We start from the raw sequence: 19,004 nt of genomic DNA, 5'->3' as shown, positions 1-19,004 counted from the left end.
TAGGCATTGTAGTAGAGATCATTTGGACTAAACTTTAAAGAATGAGTGGGTAGAGATACAGAGGAGGGAACATAAAAGTAATGAAAATACCAAATTAGTTAGTTTTTATTTTAACAGAAAAAAAATAGTCAATTTTCAGGACCCCTTTATTCACTTAGTCAATAAGATTTTATTGAGCATCTATTATGTGTCAGTTACTGATCTAAGTACTGGAGTTATAATTGTGAACAATTCATACCAAAAACAAACCTCTTACCTAATGGAGCTGATGATCCAGTCGAGAGAAAGAGACAATAAGTGAAATAAGTCAGTAAATTCCATGTGGTATATTAGATAGTAGTGTGTGCTGGGGAGAAAACCAAAGCCATAAAGGGGGAATAAGGAGACAAGGTTCAGAAGTAGATTACAGTTTTGAATAAAGTGGCTGGAGTCGGGTCCACTGAGAAGGGAATATTTGAACAAAAAAGATGAAGGACTGAGCCATGTAGATTTCTAGGGAAAGAGCATTTCAGGCTGAGAAACAGCTGTAAAAAGGCCTTGCTGTGGAGGATGCCTGATGAATTTGAAGAAACACAAGCAGGTGAGTGTTGGTGGAGTGACGTGAGGTGGGAGAGAGTCGTAGGTGATGAGATGAGAGATGTTGTCGGGCCAGGTAATGGAAACAGTGGTAAAGACATTGGCTTTTCCTGTGAGGGGGGTAATCATTAGAGGGGTTTGAGCAAAGGGGCGACATGATCTGGCAGCAGAGAGGAGAATGAACTGTAGGTGGGCAAGAGTAGAAGCCAGGAGACCCGTTAGACGGCTGTGGAAGCAATCAGGGAGTTGATAGTGGCTTGGCTGAGTGTTGGCACTAGAAGGTGAGAAATGGTAGAATCCTGGATTTATGCTGAAGGTAGAGACGGTGGATTTGCTGACAGATTGGCTATGGGGTACAGGAAAAAGAGGGGTCAGGATGCCTGCAAGAGATGGAATTGCCATTATCTGAGAAGAAGACTGTCGGTGGAGCAGATTCAAGTGTGAGGGAGGTAAGGAGGAAATGAGCTCAGTTTCAGATGTGTTCAGCTTTAAATATGTATTAGACATCCAAGTGGCGATGTTAAGGAGGCTTGATATCACATCAGGATTTCAGGGCAAAGGCCCCGACTAGAAGTAAGAAGGCAGGACTTACGTGTGTGCAGATGGTATTAAAGACCATGAAACTGGAGGAGATCAACATGGAAGTGAGTGGACAGTGGACATTCCCACATTAACATCCACATGAAGGGGAGGAATGAGCAAATGAATGAGGAGGTAGCCAGGGAGGGAGGGGGGAAGACAACCAGGAGAGGGTCGTGTCCTGGAAACCAGAGAAGAAAGCGTTTCAAGGGGATTCCTTGTGTTCCTTCTAGTGATAGGTCAAGTAGATGAGAACTGGTCATTCATGGACTGTGTGGATTATTTCAGTTTAACAAATGAGTTCCTCCTATCCCCTAGCACCTTTCTGGTACTGACCTATAGAGCGAATAAGTCAGAGCAGGGTCTTACCTTGTGGAGTTTATCAGCTGGCAAGAAATGAATGACCATCTAAATAATCCCATTTAATCTGTGTCATGATTCTCTATTTGAGACCTATAGCGGTCAGTGGTATCAAAGAATGTGTTTGCTTTTGTTGTTCGTTGTCGTCAACTTGGTGTTAAGAGAAGAAAGAAAACTAACAGATATGTATTTAAGCTGTCTGAAAAAATCTGAATTTCCTTTTTAAGTTTCTATTTTCTGTGTGGCTTTGGGCATAGTTTTGGGTCATTTCAGGGGACAGATATGGAAAATTTTAAGGTCCATGGTAATATGTTACCTGTGTGTAATTTTCTGTAAGTGGCCTTTATATTTCCCAGATATCGATTCCCCAACGTTCTTTGCTCCCTTCTTTCTGTGGTCTCAAGTTTCATGTTTCCCCCTTCTTACAAGGTCATGATGAAAGGAAGGGGTCTTGCAGAATGTCTGTCTCTTTAAATTCCTGGCCCTCACTGCAGCACCATGTCATGGTATAAGCAGTGTTTAAGAACGATGTTTGGTATTACTATTGATATACCTGCCTATATCAATATAACAGAATATGTGTTACAGCCTTGGCACTTTGCCAATAACAAAGGAAATTCTATTGTATGTTCCTAGCCTGTTTGCATTCTAATAAGAGTCTCGGTCATGTTGTTTCAGAGAATCCATAAGTTGTTAGTGTTTATTGCTCATCCATCATTTCATAGCCCGTGTATAATTCACTTACTCACACCCCCTATGCAATCATCAGACCTGTTATATTTGATGCACCTTTGCTTATTAAGAGGAACTCAGTAGTACTCGGTCTGGTAATTTCACTTTCAAGTGATACAACTGTTGGCGTTTTAAGTGCATTCGTTTTGGCAAACTTAGCATGTGACTTTTGTGCTGCTTATCGATTGTAAGTTTGTCAAATATTCTTTCTCATTTATTTTTAGGGCTATCATCGACCCAATCATTATATTGCTACCCAAGGTAAGTTCATTTCAGCTTGTTTGCCCACTCTCTATCATTTTGTACCTACTTCACCCTCCCTCAGAAAGATATTTGCACACTTCCCTAGCACTATTTATTGCAGTTCCAGTCATCAACACATGCACCCTGTTTTCCCATCAGAAGTTCTGGTAATGTAATGGTTTCGTTAGAACTTCATTAGAAGATCATTAGAAGAATTGTATTCATCAATTCATTATTGAATTAAGTCTATCTTACGAATTAATCTGACACTTGCAAAAATAGATATGTAGATATTCATTAAATAAATGTGTACTGAATAAACTCTGTATGAAGACCTTTGCCAGATGCTGCCAGGGATGCAAGCTGAATCCACCACAAACTCCTTCTCACACCGATTGTAGTTTAGTGGAAAACATGTGAGCTGACCTATTTATTAGTATGTCGATAGCAATTAAAAACTTGTGTGAGAGGTACAGAGAAAATGTTAGGGAAACTTGGAAAAGAAAGAGGTTGTTTTCAGATGCAGGGATTCAAAAACAGGTTTGTGGCAAAGGTGAAATTGGGAGGATTCATCTTTGGAGAATGAGGATCTTAAGAGATCTTAGGTTTTGGGGAACAAGGCATTGTAAGAGATGAGTTAATGAGTCAATATAAGATGAACTGAAGAAGTGCTAAGACGCAGAGAGGACCCAGTTAAGGTTGAAGAACATGTATTCTCTCCATTTTATTATTTTATCATTATATCCAGTAATGCATCACATCCCAAAAACAGGAGCAGGGAAATCAAAAGAATGTGACCTGCCAATGGTTAGAAATTGGTAAGGGGTTGTACACAGAAAGTCAAGGAGCAAGGGAGTCAAGCATGCCAAGAAAATCCTGGTTAGAAAGTCTAGGCTTGGTGACAGGGGGTTCAGAGTTGTCCGATGGACTGCAGGAAGTGGTAAGGAGGTAAAGGATTGAGTCCAGGTTCAGTGAGAACATGAGAAGACAGAAGAGGCAGCTGTAGTCAGAGAGCAGAATGTCAACACTTAGCAGCACTATCCAGTAGAACTGCCTGCGGGGGTGCAAATTGTCTCTATCTGTGCTGTCCCAATAGGATAGCCACCAGTCATATGTGGCTACTGATAGTCAAAAAGTGTCTACTGTGAATGAGGAACTGAATTTAAAATTTTTATATTGATTTATTAGGTTGGTGCAAAGGTAATTGCAGTTTGAAAGGTTAAAAATAATTGCAAAAACCTCAATTACTTTTTTGTTTTTATTTTTATTAGTTTCAGGTGTACAAAACAATGCAATAGTTAGACATTTCATCCCTCACAAAGTGATAACCCCCTTTCCCCAATCTATTTCCCCTCTGACATTGTATATATCTATTACAATTCCATTGACTCACTATTCTCTATGCTGTACTCTGTATACCGTGACTATATATATATATATATATATACACACACACACACATATACATATGTGAGTATATATATATATATACGTATATATATATATATATATATATAAAATTATAGTTGATATACAATATTATTCAGCTTCAGGTGTACAGTGCAGTGGTCAAGCATCTACACCATCCATGAAGTGGTCTCCCTAATAAGACATATGCCCATCTGACACCCTACAAAATCTTTACGTTATTGATTATATTCCCCAAACTGTCTTTCATATCCCCATGGCAATATTGTAGTTACCAATACCAATTTATACTGTCTAATCCCTTCCCCTTCGGTATGGTACTGGCATAAAAACAGACACATAGATCAATGGAATAGAATAGAGAGCCCAGAAATAAATCCAATATAATATTCATATATATTCATTTAATGTATGACAGTGGAAGCAAGAATTTACATTGGGTTAAAGACAGTCTATTTAATAATTGGTGCTGGGAAAACTGGACTGACACGTACAGGAAAATGAAACTGGACGACCTCTTTACGCCATATATGAGAACAAATTGAAAATAGATCAAAAACTTAAATGTAAGACTTGAAACCATAAAACTCCTAGAAGAAAATATAGGGAGTAAATTTGCAGACATTACCCCAAGTAATATTTTTTACTGATATATTGGACAAGGGAAGTAAAAGGAAAAATAAACATGGGATTACGTCAAATTTAAAAGTTTTTTTCACAGCAAAGGAAACCATCAATAAAACAAAAAGTCAGCCTACTGAATGGGAGAAGATATTTGTCAACCATACATCTGATAAGGGGTTAATATCCAAAATGTATAAGACATTCATTCAGCTCAACATCAAAAAAAAAAAAGAAAGAAAGAGAAAGAAATCCACAATTACTTTTGCACCAACCTAATAAATAGCTGCATTTGGCTGTTCCCTACTGGTAGTGTTAGACAGCAAAGCTCTGGGGTGGAAAAGCTCTATCTGTGGCTGAAATGGAGCTACTATGGAACCTAATCCTGACAGCCTCAGCCAGAATCATACAGAGTCATCACTTACAGACTCTACACCAGGGCCTAGGCGACCCGCTTGACCACCAAATGTGTTTTGTCCTCTAAAATGAAGTAGTAATGACTCCTACCAGGGTCACTTTGCTAGTCAGAAGAAACATTACATGCAGAGTGCCCAGCTTGAACCTGGCATGGAGCAAGCCCTTTCATAGGTTGCTGAGGTCTTCAGAAAGCAAGAGCGTGACGCAAGCTCTTATACCTGGAACAGAACAAGGACATATCCCTGGGGCCCCTGAGTCCAATCGAGGGCACCTTCTTTGTACCCTGCTGCCTCTGACCTGGGTTAATTGATACCTTTAGAGAAACCCTCTGTTAGTTCTTTATATCCATAGGAACGGCTTTCGGAATGTTCAAAAGTAATGGTCATAACAGACCTGGTTTAATAAATTTGATGATAGCTTGAAATTAGTTTTTATAAAATTATGTGATAATTTGATCATAAAATATACAAAATACCACTGGGTTATTGATGAGCAACCCATGTTTTCATAGATAGCATAAACATAAAGTGAAATCTTATTTGGATTTTCAAAATTGAGGACCTCTAGATTAATGTGACTAAATAGCCAGTTAAAGGTAGAGATTGAAACCCCCTAAGTCCTGTATATGGCCCCTCACCTGGCTTCCCTTTGTTCATACTCTCTGCCCCTCTCTCTCTGAGGGACATTATTCTTTGAAGAAAAAAATGCCATTAGAGAAGTCCCTTTCTGGCCCCTACAGTATTGGTTGGAATGATACTTAATTGCTCAGTAGTCCTCTTCAGGCAGCATTCAACTATCAAGTGTTAATGAACAAATATATTTGTTGGCAGCTAAGAAATGGCAGATGTAATCAGTTTGTAGTAGACCACCTATGTGCACTAAATGGAGAAGGACACTGCATGATGCCCTGTTTGCCAGAGCATGGGGCCTTTTCCAGTGCAGGGTGGGCTCCAGATTTGACTTTGAAAACTGGCTGTACTTATATCGCTGTTGTTGGTACAGAGGGAGCGGGAAGAAATGAGCAAATAGTTTTTATCTAACATTCAGTCAAGGCAGCACACGTCATGTTAAGAGTAATACATTTTTTAAAAAAAGAATAATACATTCAGACCATGATGTTCAGATTAAAAGTTAAATATCTTTTCTAGTATAGGCAAACCTCGGAATAGTGCGGGTTTGATTCCAGACCACTGCAATAAAGTAAATATTGCAGTAAAGTGAGTCACATGAGTTTTTTGGCTTCCCAGTACAGTTAAAAGTTATGTTTACACTATAAGCATACAATAGTATTATGTCTAAAAGAACAATGTACAAACCTTAAAAAATACTTTATTGCTAAAAAATGCTAACTATCACCTGAGCCTTCACCAAGTCATAATCTTTTTGCTGGTGGTGAGTCTTGCCTTGATGTTGATGGCTGCTGTCAGATCACAATGGTGGTTGCTGAAGGTTGGGGTGACTGTGGCAATTTCTTAAAATAAGACAACAGTCAAGTTTGCCCCATTGATTGACTCTTCCTTTCACAAACGATTTCTCTGTAGCACGTGATGTTGTTTGATAGTATTTTACCCACAGTAGAACTTTAAAAAGTGGAGTCTCTCCTCTCAAACCCTGCTGCTGCTTTATCAACTAAGTTTATGTCATATTCTAAATACTTTGTTGTCATTTCAACAATCTTCACAGCATTTTCATCAGGAGTAGATTCTATCTCAAGAAACCACTTTCTTTGCTCATCCATAGAAGGAACACCTCATTCGTTAAAAGTTTTATCATGAGATTGCAGCAATACAATCACATTTTCAGGTTCTACTTATAATAATAGTAATGTCTAATAATGATAATAATAATATAATAATAATAATGGCCCCCAAAACAATTATAGTAGTAACATCAAGATCACAGACCACCATAACAAGTATAATAATAATGAAAATATTTGGAATATTGCGAGAATTACCAAAATGTGATCCAGAGACACAAAGTGAGCAAATGCTATTAGAAAAATGGCACCAATGGATTTGCTCAACACGGGGTTGCCACAAACCTTCAATTTGTAAAAAAAACACAATATCAATTATGTCATAAAAATAGCGGCATGAGGTGAAGCCTCTTGAAATCTCCCCTGGAATTTACAACGAATTGAACAACTATAATTCCACAAAGAACTCCCTGAGCAACAGACAGGAAGACTAAGAGGTGGACAACTGAAATCACCTAAAGGTGGGCAAATTGGGTGAGCTGGGGAAGAAGGAAACGGGAAATGCGGAGATGTGGGCCACATGGACGTAGGAACAGACTGGAGCTCAGAGCTCCAAGCTCCCTGCATTCCAGAGCTACTGCAGTGGTGGGAGAGGGAAGAACTTGGACTGCTAGTGCTCCACTTATGACTCACTGTCCCGCCTGAGGGATCACATTATATAACACAGCTGAATCCAACGCTCACGACAGAGACCTTGGAGCAAAGACTGAGGGAAGAAGGGTGAAAATGGTGGTGTAAGTAAGCCCTCACTGCCAAGCAGAGAATGGAAGGCTTACCGTAGGCATAGAGCCTAGCTGTCCCCTCCCAGCCTCCCAGAGCTCACACCACTCCAACCCTCCCAGTGCTAAAAGCCAAACAGTTGCAGTGTCAGATCAAAAGAATAGAATATTTGCAATTCTGAGAACTCGCAGCCCAATTAGTTCTGCCGAAGAGGAGGGAGCCTTGGGTGCAGGACTGGCTGTGGTGGTGGTCTCCACCATTGCTCTGACCATCTCTCACAACCCACCCCCGCCCCTGTCCCCACCTATCTGGGTGAATCCCTGCAGGAGTAAACAGAGCTGCTGAAACACACAGGCTCTGAATCTGGTGCAGGAGGAGCTTTGGAACTTCAGAAGTTCTCCACATCTCCCATGGAGGAAGTGCCCTGTGACCCAGGTGACCTGTTCACAGAGGAGAAGCCCGCCTTCCAGGGTATCCCCCCATTGTGTGAGTAGCCGGAACAGTGCAGAGAAAATATAACACTACAGCATGAGAGAAAATAAAACTCTGTGGTCGGAGAAAAATACAACATTCTACCAACACCTACAGGAAAACAAAAGAAAGACATTTTTCTATCAACCTGTTGCAGAACCCACTCCTGTAGATACCTAGAAAGAGAGATAATAATTCATTAATTGCCATGGTTAACCAAGGTAACAAGACAGCTCAGAAAGAAAAATGAAAAGTCTCCAGAAAATGAACTTTATGACATGGAAATATGTGACTTAAATGACAGAGAACTCAAGATTCCAGTTCTTAAAAAACTCAATGAGATGCAACAAAGACAGGCAGATAATGAACTCAGAAACAAACAGAACAAAATGAATATTTTACCAAAGAGATTGAAATATTAAAACAGAACCAAATAGAATTTCTGGAGATTAAAAGCTCAATAAAAGGAGCCAAGAATGAAATAGCCAGCTTAGGTAGTAGAGTTGACCACACGGAGGAAAGAAAGAGTGACATCAAAGATAGAAATCTGGAAATGACACAGATGGAAGAAGAGAGAGACTTGAGACTTAAAAGAAATGAAAGAACTCTACAAGAACTTTCTGACTCCATCAGAAAGAGCAATATAAGAATAATGGGCATACCAGAAAGAGAAGAAACGGAGAAGGAAACAGAGAGTATATTCAAAACAAGTAGTCGATGAGAACTTCACAAACTTGTGGACAGAACTGGATCCTCGAATCTAAGAAGCAAATAGAACACCTAATTACCTCAATCCCCAACAGGACTTCTCCAAGGCATATTGTATTGAAGCTCTCAAAAATTAACGGCAAACAAAGAATCCTCAAGTCAGCCAGTGAAAAGAAGATGGTGACCTACAAAGTAAAGCCCATTAGATCATCATCAGATATTTCAGCAGAAACTCTACGAGCCAGGAGGGAGTGGACTCAAATATTCAAACTATTGAAAGAGAGAACTTATGAGCCAAGCATAATACATCGAGCAAAGGTATCCTTTATATATGAAGGAGGAATAAAGACCTTTCCAGACATACAGAAGCTGAGGGAATTTTCTAGTACACGACCTGCACTACAAGAAATACTAAAGGAGGCTATTCGACCACCATCAACAGGGACAATTTGTGGCAACCGAAACATAAAAAGGGGCAGAGTAAAGGCCTGAATCGGAATATGGGAATGGAGAAAATAAGCGTGCTTAAGAAAATGGAATACTCTAAATATGAAACTTTCTTTTACATAAACTTAATGATAACCACTCAAAAAAAATCCAGAACTGAAATATATAACAAAATAAAAGAAGAAACAGGGAAAAGTCATAGAATACCACTACACTGAAATAATAGACAGCAACAAAAAGGCAAATAAACAATGGAGACACACTCTTACCAGAAAACCAAAGATAGAATGATATGAAATCCTCATATATCAATAATCACCCTAAATGTAAATGGACTGAACTCACCAAAAGAAAGGCACAGAGTAGAAGATTGGATCAAAAAAACTAAACCCAACCATATGCTGCCTCCAAGAGACACATCTCAGCTACAAGGACAAATATAGATTCAAAGTGAAAGGGTGGAAATTGACACTCCAAGCAAATGGTATCCAGGGAAAAGCAGGTGTAGTTATACTGTATCAGATGAAATAGACTTCAGGACAAAAAGGGTAATGAGACAAAGATGGACATATTGTAATGATAAAGGGGACTATACAACAAGAAGACATAAGAGTCCTCATTATTTATGCCCCCAATCAGGGAGCACCAAAATATACCAAGCAACTACTAACAGAACTAAAGGGGAAATTGACCAAAACACAATTATAGTAGGGAACTTGAATACATCATTGATAGCTATGGATAGATCGTCCAAACAGAAAATAAATAAGGAAATATCAGCCCTAAGTGACACATTAGATGAAATGGATATAATTGACATTTATAGAGCACTTCATCCTAGAACATTAGATTATACATTCTTTTCTAGAGTACATGGAACAGTCTCAAGTAGAGACAATATACTGGGACATAAAACTAGCCTCAGCAAATTTAAGAAGACTGAAATCATCCGAAGCATATTCTCTGACCGCAAGGCTTTGAAATTAGATATCAACTGCAAAGAGAATGCAGAAAATACCACAACTATGTGGAGATTAAACAACATACTTTTAAAGAATGACTAGGTCAAAGAAGAAATAAGAGGAGAGATCAAAAGATACATAGAAACAAATGAGAATGAAAATACATCCTACCAAAATGTTTGGGATGCAGTGAAAGCAGTTTTAAGAGAGAAATTTATATCTTTACAGGCCTATCCCAAGAAACAAGAAAAATCCCAGATAAATAACCTTACATTATCCCTTAAAGAACTAGCAAAAGAAGAACAAATGAAACACAAAGACTGCAGAAGGAAGGAAATAATAAAAATCAGATCAGAACTAAATGAAATAGGGAACAAAAAGATAATAAGAAAAATTAATGGGACAAAGAGCTGGTTCTTTGAAAAGATTAACAAAATTGACAAACCCTTGGCTAGACTCACTAAGATAAAAAGAAAAGACACAAACAAAATCAGAAATGAAAGATGGGAAGTTATCACAGATGCCACAGAAATACAAAGGATCATCCAAGAATACTATGAAGGGATATATGCCACCAAATTCAATAACCTAGAAGAAATGGACAAGTTCTTAGAAACATATAGCCTTCCTAAGCTGAATCACGAAGAATTACAAAATCTAAATAGACTGATCACCAGTAACGAAATTGAATCAGTCATCCGAAACCTTCCCAAAAGGAAAAGTCCAGGACCAGATGGCTTCACTAGTGAATTCTACCAAACCTTCAAAGAGGATCTAATACCTGTCCTGCAGAAACTCTTCCAAAAAAATTGAGGAAGAGACAATACTTTCTAACTCATTTTATGAGGCCAACATTACTGATACCAAAACCTGGTAAGAATAACACAAAAAAAGAAAATTACAGACCAATATCTCTGATGAATATTGATGAAAAAATCCTAAACAAAATTCTAGCAAATCGAATGCAACCATGCATTAAAAAGATAATACATCACGACCAAATGGGGTTCATCCCAGGAGCACAAGGATGGTTCAACATACACAAATCCATCAATGTGATACACCACATAAACAAAATAAAGGACAAAAATCATATGATTATATCAATAGATACAGAGAAAGCGTTTGACAAGATACACCATCCATTCATGATGAAAACAATAAAATGCGTATAGAAGGAAAATACCTTAACATAATAATGGCCATATATGACAAACCCTCAGCTAATTTCATAATTAATGGTGAAAACTGAAGCCCTTTGCTCTACGTTCAGGAACACGACAGGGCTGTCCCGTATCACCTCTGCTTTTCAACATAGTGTTGGAAGTCTTTGCCAGAGCAATCAGGCAAGAGAAAGAAATAAAAGGCATCCAAATTGGGAATGAAGAAGTTAAATTGTCACTCTTTGCAGATGACATGATGCTATACATAGAAAACCTTAAAGACTCCACCAAAAAGCTATTAGAAACAATCAACGAATACAGTAAAGTTGCCGGGTACAAAATCAATGTCAAAAGCCCATTGCATTCCTAGATACTAACAATAAAATCTCAGAAAAAGAAATAAAAAACAATTCCTTTTGCATTGCAACAAAAAGAGTAAAATACCTAGGAATAAACTGAACCCAGGATGTGAAAGACCTATATACTGAAAACTATAAGACATTTTTAAAAGAAATTGAAGAAGACACAAAGAAATGGAAAGACATTCCGTGCTCATGGATTGGAAGAATCAGCATAGTTTAAATGGCCATATTACCCAAAGCAATATACAGATTTAATGCAATCCCCATCAAAATCCCAATGGCATTTTTTAAAGAAATAGAACAAAGAATCATCAGATTTGTATGGAACCACAAAAGACTGAATAGCCAAAGCAATCCTAAGAAAAACAGAACAATGTTGGAGGCTTCGCACTCCCTGACTTCAGCTTGTACTATAGGCCAATGATAATCAAAACAGTATGGTATTGGCAGAAAAACAGACACACAGACCAATGGAATAGAACTGAGGATCCAAAAATAAACCCACATAAATATGGAGAGATATTGACAAAGAAGCTAAAAACATACCATGGAGAAAAAACATCCTCTTCAATAAATGATGCTGGCAGAATTGGAAAGCCATGTGCAAAAGAATGAAACTAGACTGCTATCTGTCACCGTGTACCAAAATTAATTCAAAATGGATCAAAGACCTAAACATAAGACCTGAAACAATAAACTGCATAGAAGAAAACATAGATACTAAACTTATAGACCTTGGGTTCAAAGAGCGTTTTATGAATTTGACTCCAAAGGCAACGGAAGTAAAAGCTAAAGTAAATGAATGGGACTGTATCAAACTAAAATCTTCTGCACAGCAAAAGAAACTATCAACAAAATAAAGAGGCAGCCAACTGAATGGGAGAAGATTTTTGCAAACAACGCCTCCAGTAAGGGGCTAATATGCAAAATATATAAGGAACTCATACAACTCAATAACAAGAAAATTAAACATTCTAATTAAAAAATGGGCAGAAGACTTGAAGAGACTTTCTCCAGAGAGGACGTACAAATGGCCAATGGACATATGAAAAAATGCTCAACATCGCTAATCATCAGAGAAATGCAAATAAAAACCACAATGAGCTATCGCCTCACCCCAGTCAGAATGGCTATCATCAACAAGACAAATAGTAACAAGTGTTGGAGAGGCTGTGGAGAAAAAGGAACCCTCATACACTGTTGGTGGGAATGCAGATTGGTGCAGCCACTATGGAAGGCAGTGTGGAGGTTCTTCAAAAAATTACGAATAGAATTACCATATGACCCAGCAATTCCTCTCCTGGGTATCTACCCAAGAAATCTGAAAACATTTATCCATAAAGATATATGTGCTCCAATGTTCATTGCAGCTTTATTCACAGTGGCCAAGACATGGAAACAACTAAAGTGTCCTTCAATAGATGAGTGGATAAAGAAGTTGTGGTATATATACACGATGGAATACTATTTGGCCATAAGAAAATATGAAATAATACCATTTACGACAACATGGATGGATCGAGATTATAATGCTAAGCCAAATAAATCACACAGAAAAAGTAGACAACCATATGATTTCACTGATATGTGTTATATAAAACTGAAAACAATAAAAGAGCAACACAAACAAATGAAGAAACAAAAAGTCATAGACATAGACAATAGTTTAGTTGTTACCAGAGGAAAAATGGGAAGGGGGGTTGTAGTTGAGGGCAAACCAGATGAAATATGTGGTGATGGAAGGAGAACTGACTCTGGGTGGTGAACACATAATGTGAGATATAGATGATGTATTACAGAATTGTACACCTGAAATCTATGTAATTTTACTAACAGTTATCACCCCTGTAAACTTTAGTTAAAAAAAAAACACACAATATCTGGGATGTGCAATAAAACAAGGCAGACCTATACTATCCACAAATATAATGTCACTGATGGCCTCAGATTGCCAGTAGTGAAGACTTCTGATTATTTGCATTAATTGATATGGACAGGTAGAACATGCTTATGGATCACCTTCATTAGAATACAAAACACAAACACCTGATTCTGAGTCCAACAAAATGGATGATAAAGACTAACAGAGAAATGCAGTTTTAAAATCTCTCCTTGCTCTTTTTTTCCATCTATATCGCACTGATATAATTCTTTAAAATCTATTTACAGCAGAAACTTATGAGACTGTATGGATGGTCCAATTTACTGACAACCAGTTTTATTCCCAAGAGTTTGAAATACATAGATTTTCACCAAGTTTCTTAAATACAGAGGGCATGTTATGAATTTGTCTATTCGGTCTCTCCCTTTCCCTTGACTTTATTGATTTTTCTACCAGTAACTGACTTTGACCTTTGATAATAATGATAATGTTTCTGCAAATTGAAGGGACCACATTCAAGCCAGATCTGTGGCATTTTTAGTGTGTTCTTTCTACATCCCCTGTTTGATTGTTTTCTGACTGATGGCTAATACATTGATGATCTAGTATTCACTTCATCACATCTGCCTGACCAGCCATTAATACAATTATAACATTCAATATTTATGATTTGGCACACCAGGGATCAAAGGAGAGGAATTCACGTTTGTTACTGTATGTCCACTCTCAGAACCAGGGCAGAGTTGGGATTTCAAAAGCAGGATTCACAGCGAGGGGCAGATGAGTATGCAGGTGGGTAGAATTGCCCGGAACTGATCATATTTCACAATGAAAAGATATCCCATGTGGACTGTGGGCCCTGAGCTGGAGGCACACATTTAGAACCAGTCTTCCAGAATGATTTGGGAGAACACCTGCCAGCCACATGGTATGCAAACAAGGGGGCCCTGGAGATGTGTTCTTATTATTATGGTTTAGTGTCATTTTTAAAGCTGACTTCAAGAGTCCTGCTTTAGAGAACTCAATAAAGATGGTGCGAGATAGTTGTGGAAGGAAACACTGTAAGTCTGTGATGCTCATGGACTGCCGAACACCAAGTCCCTTTTCATCACTTCTAAGCTTGTCGGTGAGCTGGACGTGCACAGAAATATTGGTGAAACTTGCCGAAGGAACTTGCCTATAATTCCTTCAAGGGTAGCAGATGTGCATCATGAAATATGGAGGGCAAATCATAGCCATGTGGTGGTGTGCCAGCACTTGGCTGGAATTTCTAGGAACCAGAGAAGAGATAGAGGGTATCAGTGGGATATGTGTGGGAGGCAGGTCTTCAACCAGCCTTGAAGGGAAGGGTTCTGTTGTTAATAGACAGGCCAATGGGAGGACTCCCGTAGTTAGGGAGGAACATGGCCTCCTGCAGAAGGTGTGAGGGAGACTTGACTGAGGTGAGAAGGGTCTTCACCTCTGTGGCATCTTGAGTCTTCTTGGTCACTTGTTGAAATGGATCTTCTCTCAGGAAAAAGTCACATGTACACAAAGTTTTACATAGACATTCAGGCATTCACAGACTTAATAAAATCCAGCCTGAAAAATATATACACCCCCTACCACCACCATTTTTTGGTCAAAATGGTTCAGTAGATAAACTCTATGCTTATCTCCCTTCATGACCACATCAAAATTACAACTAAACTACAGAACAACCATCATTTACAATCTCCTGAAATCTAGCTGAACTGAAGCCGTACAACTAAGGACATACAGAAGAAGCAACCTAAAGACTGGAAGGAGGGTCAGAGACACTGAATGAGCTGGTCCCACAGCCCTAGTGACCACTAAAAATTGGGAGGGATATCTCAGCTGTGGAATTAAGCCCCAGAGAAATGAGGGGTCCCAGCCTCACACCAGGCTCCCTAGCCCTGGGTTTCAGTATGGGGGAGAGAAGTAACCCATAACTGCTGGCTGTGAAAAACAGTGGAGATTGTGGCTGAGTGAGACAAAGGGCAGCTGGAGTCCCAGGCATTCCTCTTAAAGGTTCCACACATGGACTTACTTACTTGTTAGCTCACTCTGAGCTCCAGCACCGGGGCAGCAACTCAAAAGGCTACAGGGACTTACAGGGAGGAACTGAGTTGTCTGGCTTCAGGGCAAGGGCTGGAGGGGCAGCTTTATTCCTGACAGACTAGCTGGTGGAAGCCATGGTTTCTTTGTTAAGCAGTCCCCGCTCCTGGCATGCAGATGCATGCAGCTGTCATATCTAAGTCTCCATCAACATGGCTAACACTGTTCGCACCACCTTGGTGATTCCCTGAGACCCTTTCCTACCCAAATTGCAGACACACCCAAACTGTTTCTAGTGGCTTTTCCATACAAACAGCCTGTCTTGGCTCATGCTGTGGACTTTCCTAAATTCTCTCAAAGGATCACAAAACCCAAACAAGCAGCATCTGGCTTCATCATTTCCCAAAACCTCTGGCTGAGCAGCCCTAAGCCCAGCACTAGTCACAACCAGCCTCAGTTAGCAGCTTGGCCTCTCAAGGCGCCTCCCAAGCTCAGTGTGGATGGCGGCCATCTGTGATTGCTTTGTGGCTCATGCCAGGTAGCCTCAGGCAGGGCACAGTCTGCAACTGAATTTGGCTTCATTGGGTCCCCTCCCAGGAGGATGCTTAAACACCTGGTGGCCCACTCTGAAGCATCACTCAGCCACCCCAAGGATGACACACCCAAAGGGCAGACTGGGCAGCCATCACAGTCCTGTTAAAGCAAATCCTGTTCTGTATGGTCACTCCCTGTACAACAGCTCCTCTACTGTAGTCACAGCCAGTCCTCACAATCCATTAGCCTGAGGGTCAGTCCCTCCCATGGAGATGCAAACTGCAACCAAGTCTCAACTACAGCAGGAGGGTACACCCAATCAATTAAAAGGGACACACCTGGAGCTCCCAGCTCTGGTGACCAAGGAGATGGTGCCACTGGGCTCCACAGGACACCGACTACATAAGGCCACTCTACTAAGACTGGGAGACATAGCAACCCTACCTAATACATAGAAACAACCACAGAGCGGCAGCCAAAATAGGGATACAAAGAAACATGTTCCAAAGAAAAGAATGAAACAAAGCTCCAGAAAAAGAACTAAACAAAACAGAGACAAGCAGTCTACCAGATGCAGTTCCAAACACTGTTTAAAGGATGTTCAGTGATCTCAGGGAGCACTTCAACAAAGAGACAGGAAACATAAAAATGGAAATAGAAAACATAAAAAGGAACCAGTCACAAATGAAGGATACAATAACTGAAATGAAGAATACATTAGAGGGAATCAACAGTAACTTAGATGAAGCAGAGGATTGAATCAGAGATTTGGAAGATAAGGTAGCAAAACATCCAACGAGAACAGCAAAAAGAAAAAGAATCAAAAAAAAAAAAAAAGGGAGGCTAGTTTAAGAAACCTCTGGGACAACATCAAGCATACCAACATTTGCATCATAGGGGTACCAGAAGGAGAAGAGAAAGAGCAAAGAATTGAAAACTTATTTGAAGAAATAATGATGGAAAACTTCCCTTACCTGGTGAAGGAAGTAGATATATAAGCCCAGGAAGCACAGAGAGTCCCAAAGAAGATGAAAGCAAAGAAGCCCACACCAAGAAACATCATAATTAAGATGCCAAAGTTTAAAGACAAAGAAAGAATTTTAAAAGCAGCAAGAGAAAAGCAATTAGTTACCTACAAGGGAGCTCCCATAAGACTGTGTCCTGATTTCTCAACAGAAAAGTTGCAGGCCAGAAGGGATTGGCATAAAATATTCAATGTGATGAAAAGCAAGGACCTGCAACCAAGATTACTCTACCCAGGAAAGCTATCATTTAGAATCAAAGTCAATAATATCGTAATAACTATGGATGATGTCAGGTGGGTAGTAGATTTATTGGGGTGATAGATGAGATGGGGTTTGGGGGACAGTGTGAAAAAGGGGAAGGGATTAAGAAGTACAAATTGGTAGTTACAAAATAGTCATGGGGATGTAAAGTAAAGCTTAGAGAATATAATCAATAATATGGTAATAACTATGTATAGTGCTAGGAGGGCACTAGACTAGTCAGGAGGATCACTTCCTAAATTAGATAAATGTCTAACCACTGTGCTGTACACCTGAAATTGATATAAAATAATACTGAATGTCAACAGTAATTGAAAAATAAAAGGGGAAAGGAAAAGGGGGATAAGAGGCTCAAATTTCCAGGTGTAGAACAAATAAGTCATGGGGATGTAATGTACAGCACAGGGAATATAGTCAATAATATTGTGATAGCATAGTACAGTGTCAGATGATTGCTGGGCTTATCATAGTGATCACTTTTTTAGGTATATAAATGTGGAATAACTATGGTGTACACCTGAAATTAATTAACATTGTATGTTAGCTATATTTTAATAAAAATCTTTTTTAAAAAATCTATGCACCTCAGGTAAAAACCTCTGAGTCAGAAGGGATAAGAACAATGGACTGAGAGGTAAAGTGAAGACAATTATTAGAAGGCTTTTAATAAGGGGTGTTATTTAATGAAAGGCAAAGAGGCAGGAAGAGAAAAAAGATGTTTCTAAGCTACATTGTGATAAAAACAGTGCTTTAAGAAGATTAATTAGTGTGGAATTATCCTGGACAAAAAAACGTGAAACAAAGGTAACGAGGAGTAAGCACAAAAACATCTGGGATAGAAATGAATAATTCAGATAACAGTGGCAGTGTAGGTTTTATTTTATTCAGTAATCTAGGTTGCATATGACTAAAATATGTTTTCTAATATTAAATATAGTGTCCAAAACTGCTGATTTTTAACTATGTTTTCTTCTCATTCAATAAAAAGCGATAAAGACATTTGCTTTCTACATTAGTAGCTTGGGTTGATATAATACTTTTCTTTCTGAAATACAGTATTTTTATTTTTTGCTCAGTAAATAGTAAGTGCCTATTATTATGTACTAGGCTTTATACTGTAACCAATTTAATATATTTTCTATCCTCTGACCATTTTATTTTTAGTATTACTCATCTTGTTTCATAAATAGAAGAATTGAGACCCATGAGCAGAAGCAGGGGTTGGAAACAGAGTTAACATGTAGCTGAGAGCCTGCAGTGTGTGTGTGGGGGGGGAGGGTTCTGTGAGCTCCTCCGTGTCGAGTACTGTATGATCACGTGTGATTCTCACCTTGAGAAGATGTTCAGGGCTCCTGCTCCTTCCTATGTCAGTGATTTTTCCTGCTGCCTCTTACAGGCTTTATGAAGCACTCCCCTCAAAGTCACATGGCTAACCTTTAATAAAATGAATCTAGGATCCAACCCCTTCCCTCTAAGTTATGATGCTTCTCAAAAAAACAGAAAATTTTATATGATACAGTCATATCTGAAAATACCTCTTAATTGAAATTGCCTTAAATGTGCTCAAATATGACACTGAGCATCCAGAGTCTCCCTGTTCCCACACTGGCATCTGGGCACCCGTTTGGAGACCCACTGGTCCAGGGTGCCACAAGGGTGCAGCTCACAACTACCGCTTCGCTGGCAGAGACAAAAA

The 19,004-nt window shown here is 39.1% G+C and overlaps 1 protein-coding gene across 11 annotated transcripts in view; it reads left to right on the top strand.

Annotated features, from left to right (window-relative positions):
- PTPRM (protein tyrosine phosphatase receptor type M) overlaps positions 1–19,004 on the top strand; it is a 799,491-nt gene that overhangs the window by 701,035 nt on the left and 79,452 nt on the right. For all 11 annotated transcript variants that reach the window (XM_033087233.1, XM_033087234.1, XM_033087225.1 and 8 more), the window contains one exon: positions 2,472–2,508. In XM_033087233.1, coding sequence (XP_032943124.1) covers positions 2,472–2,508 — 37 coding nt within the window. The remainder of the gene's footprint in view (positions 1–2,471; positions 2,509–19,004) is intronic.

Source organism: Rhinolophus ferrumequinum, chromosome 19, assembly GCF_004115265.2.
Source record: "Rhinolophus ferrumequinum isolate MPI-CBG mRhiFer1 chromosome 19, mRhiFer1_v1.p, whole genome shotgun sequence".
Classification (NCBI taxonomy): Eukaryota; Metazoa; Chordata; class Mammalia; order Chiroptera; family Rhinolophidae; genus Rhinolophus; species Rhinolophus ferrumequinum.
The sequence above is the reverse complement of the archived record's forward strand: the minus strand, read 5'-3'. Positions and strand labels throughout refer to the sequence as shown.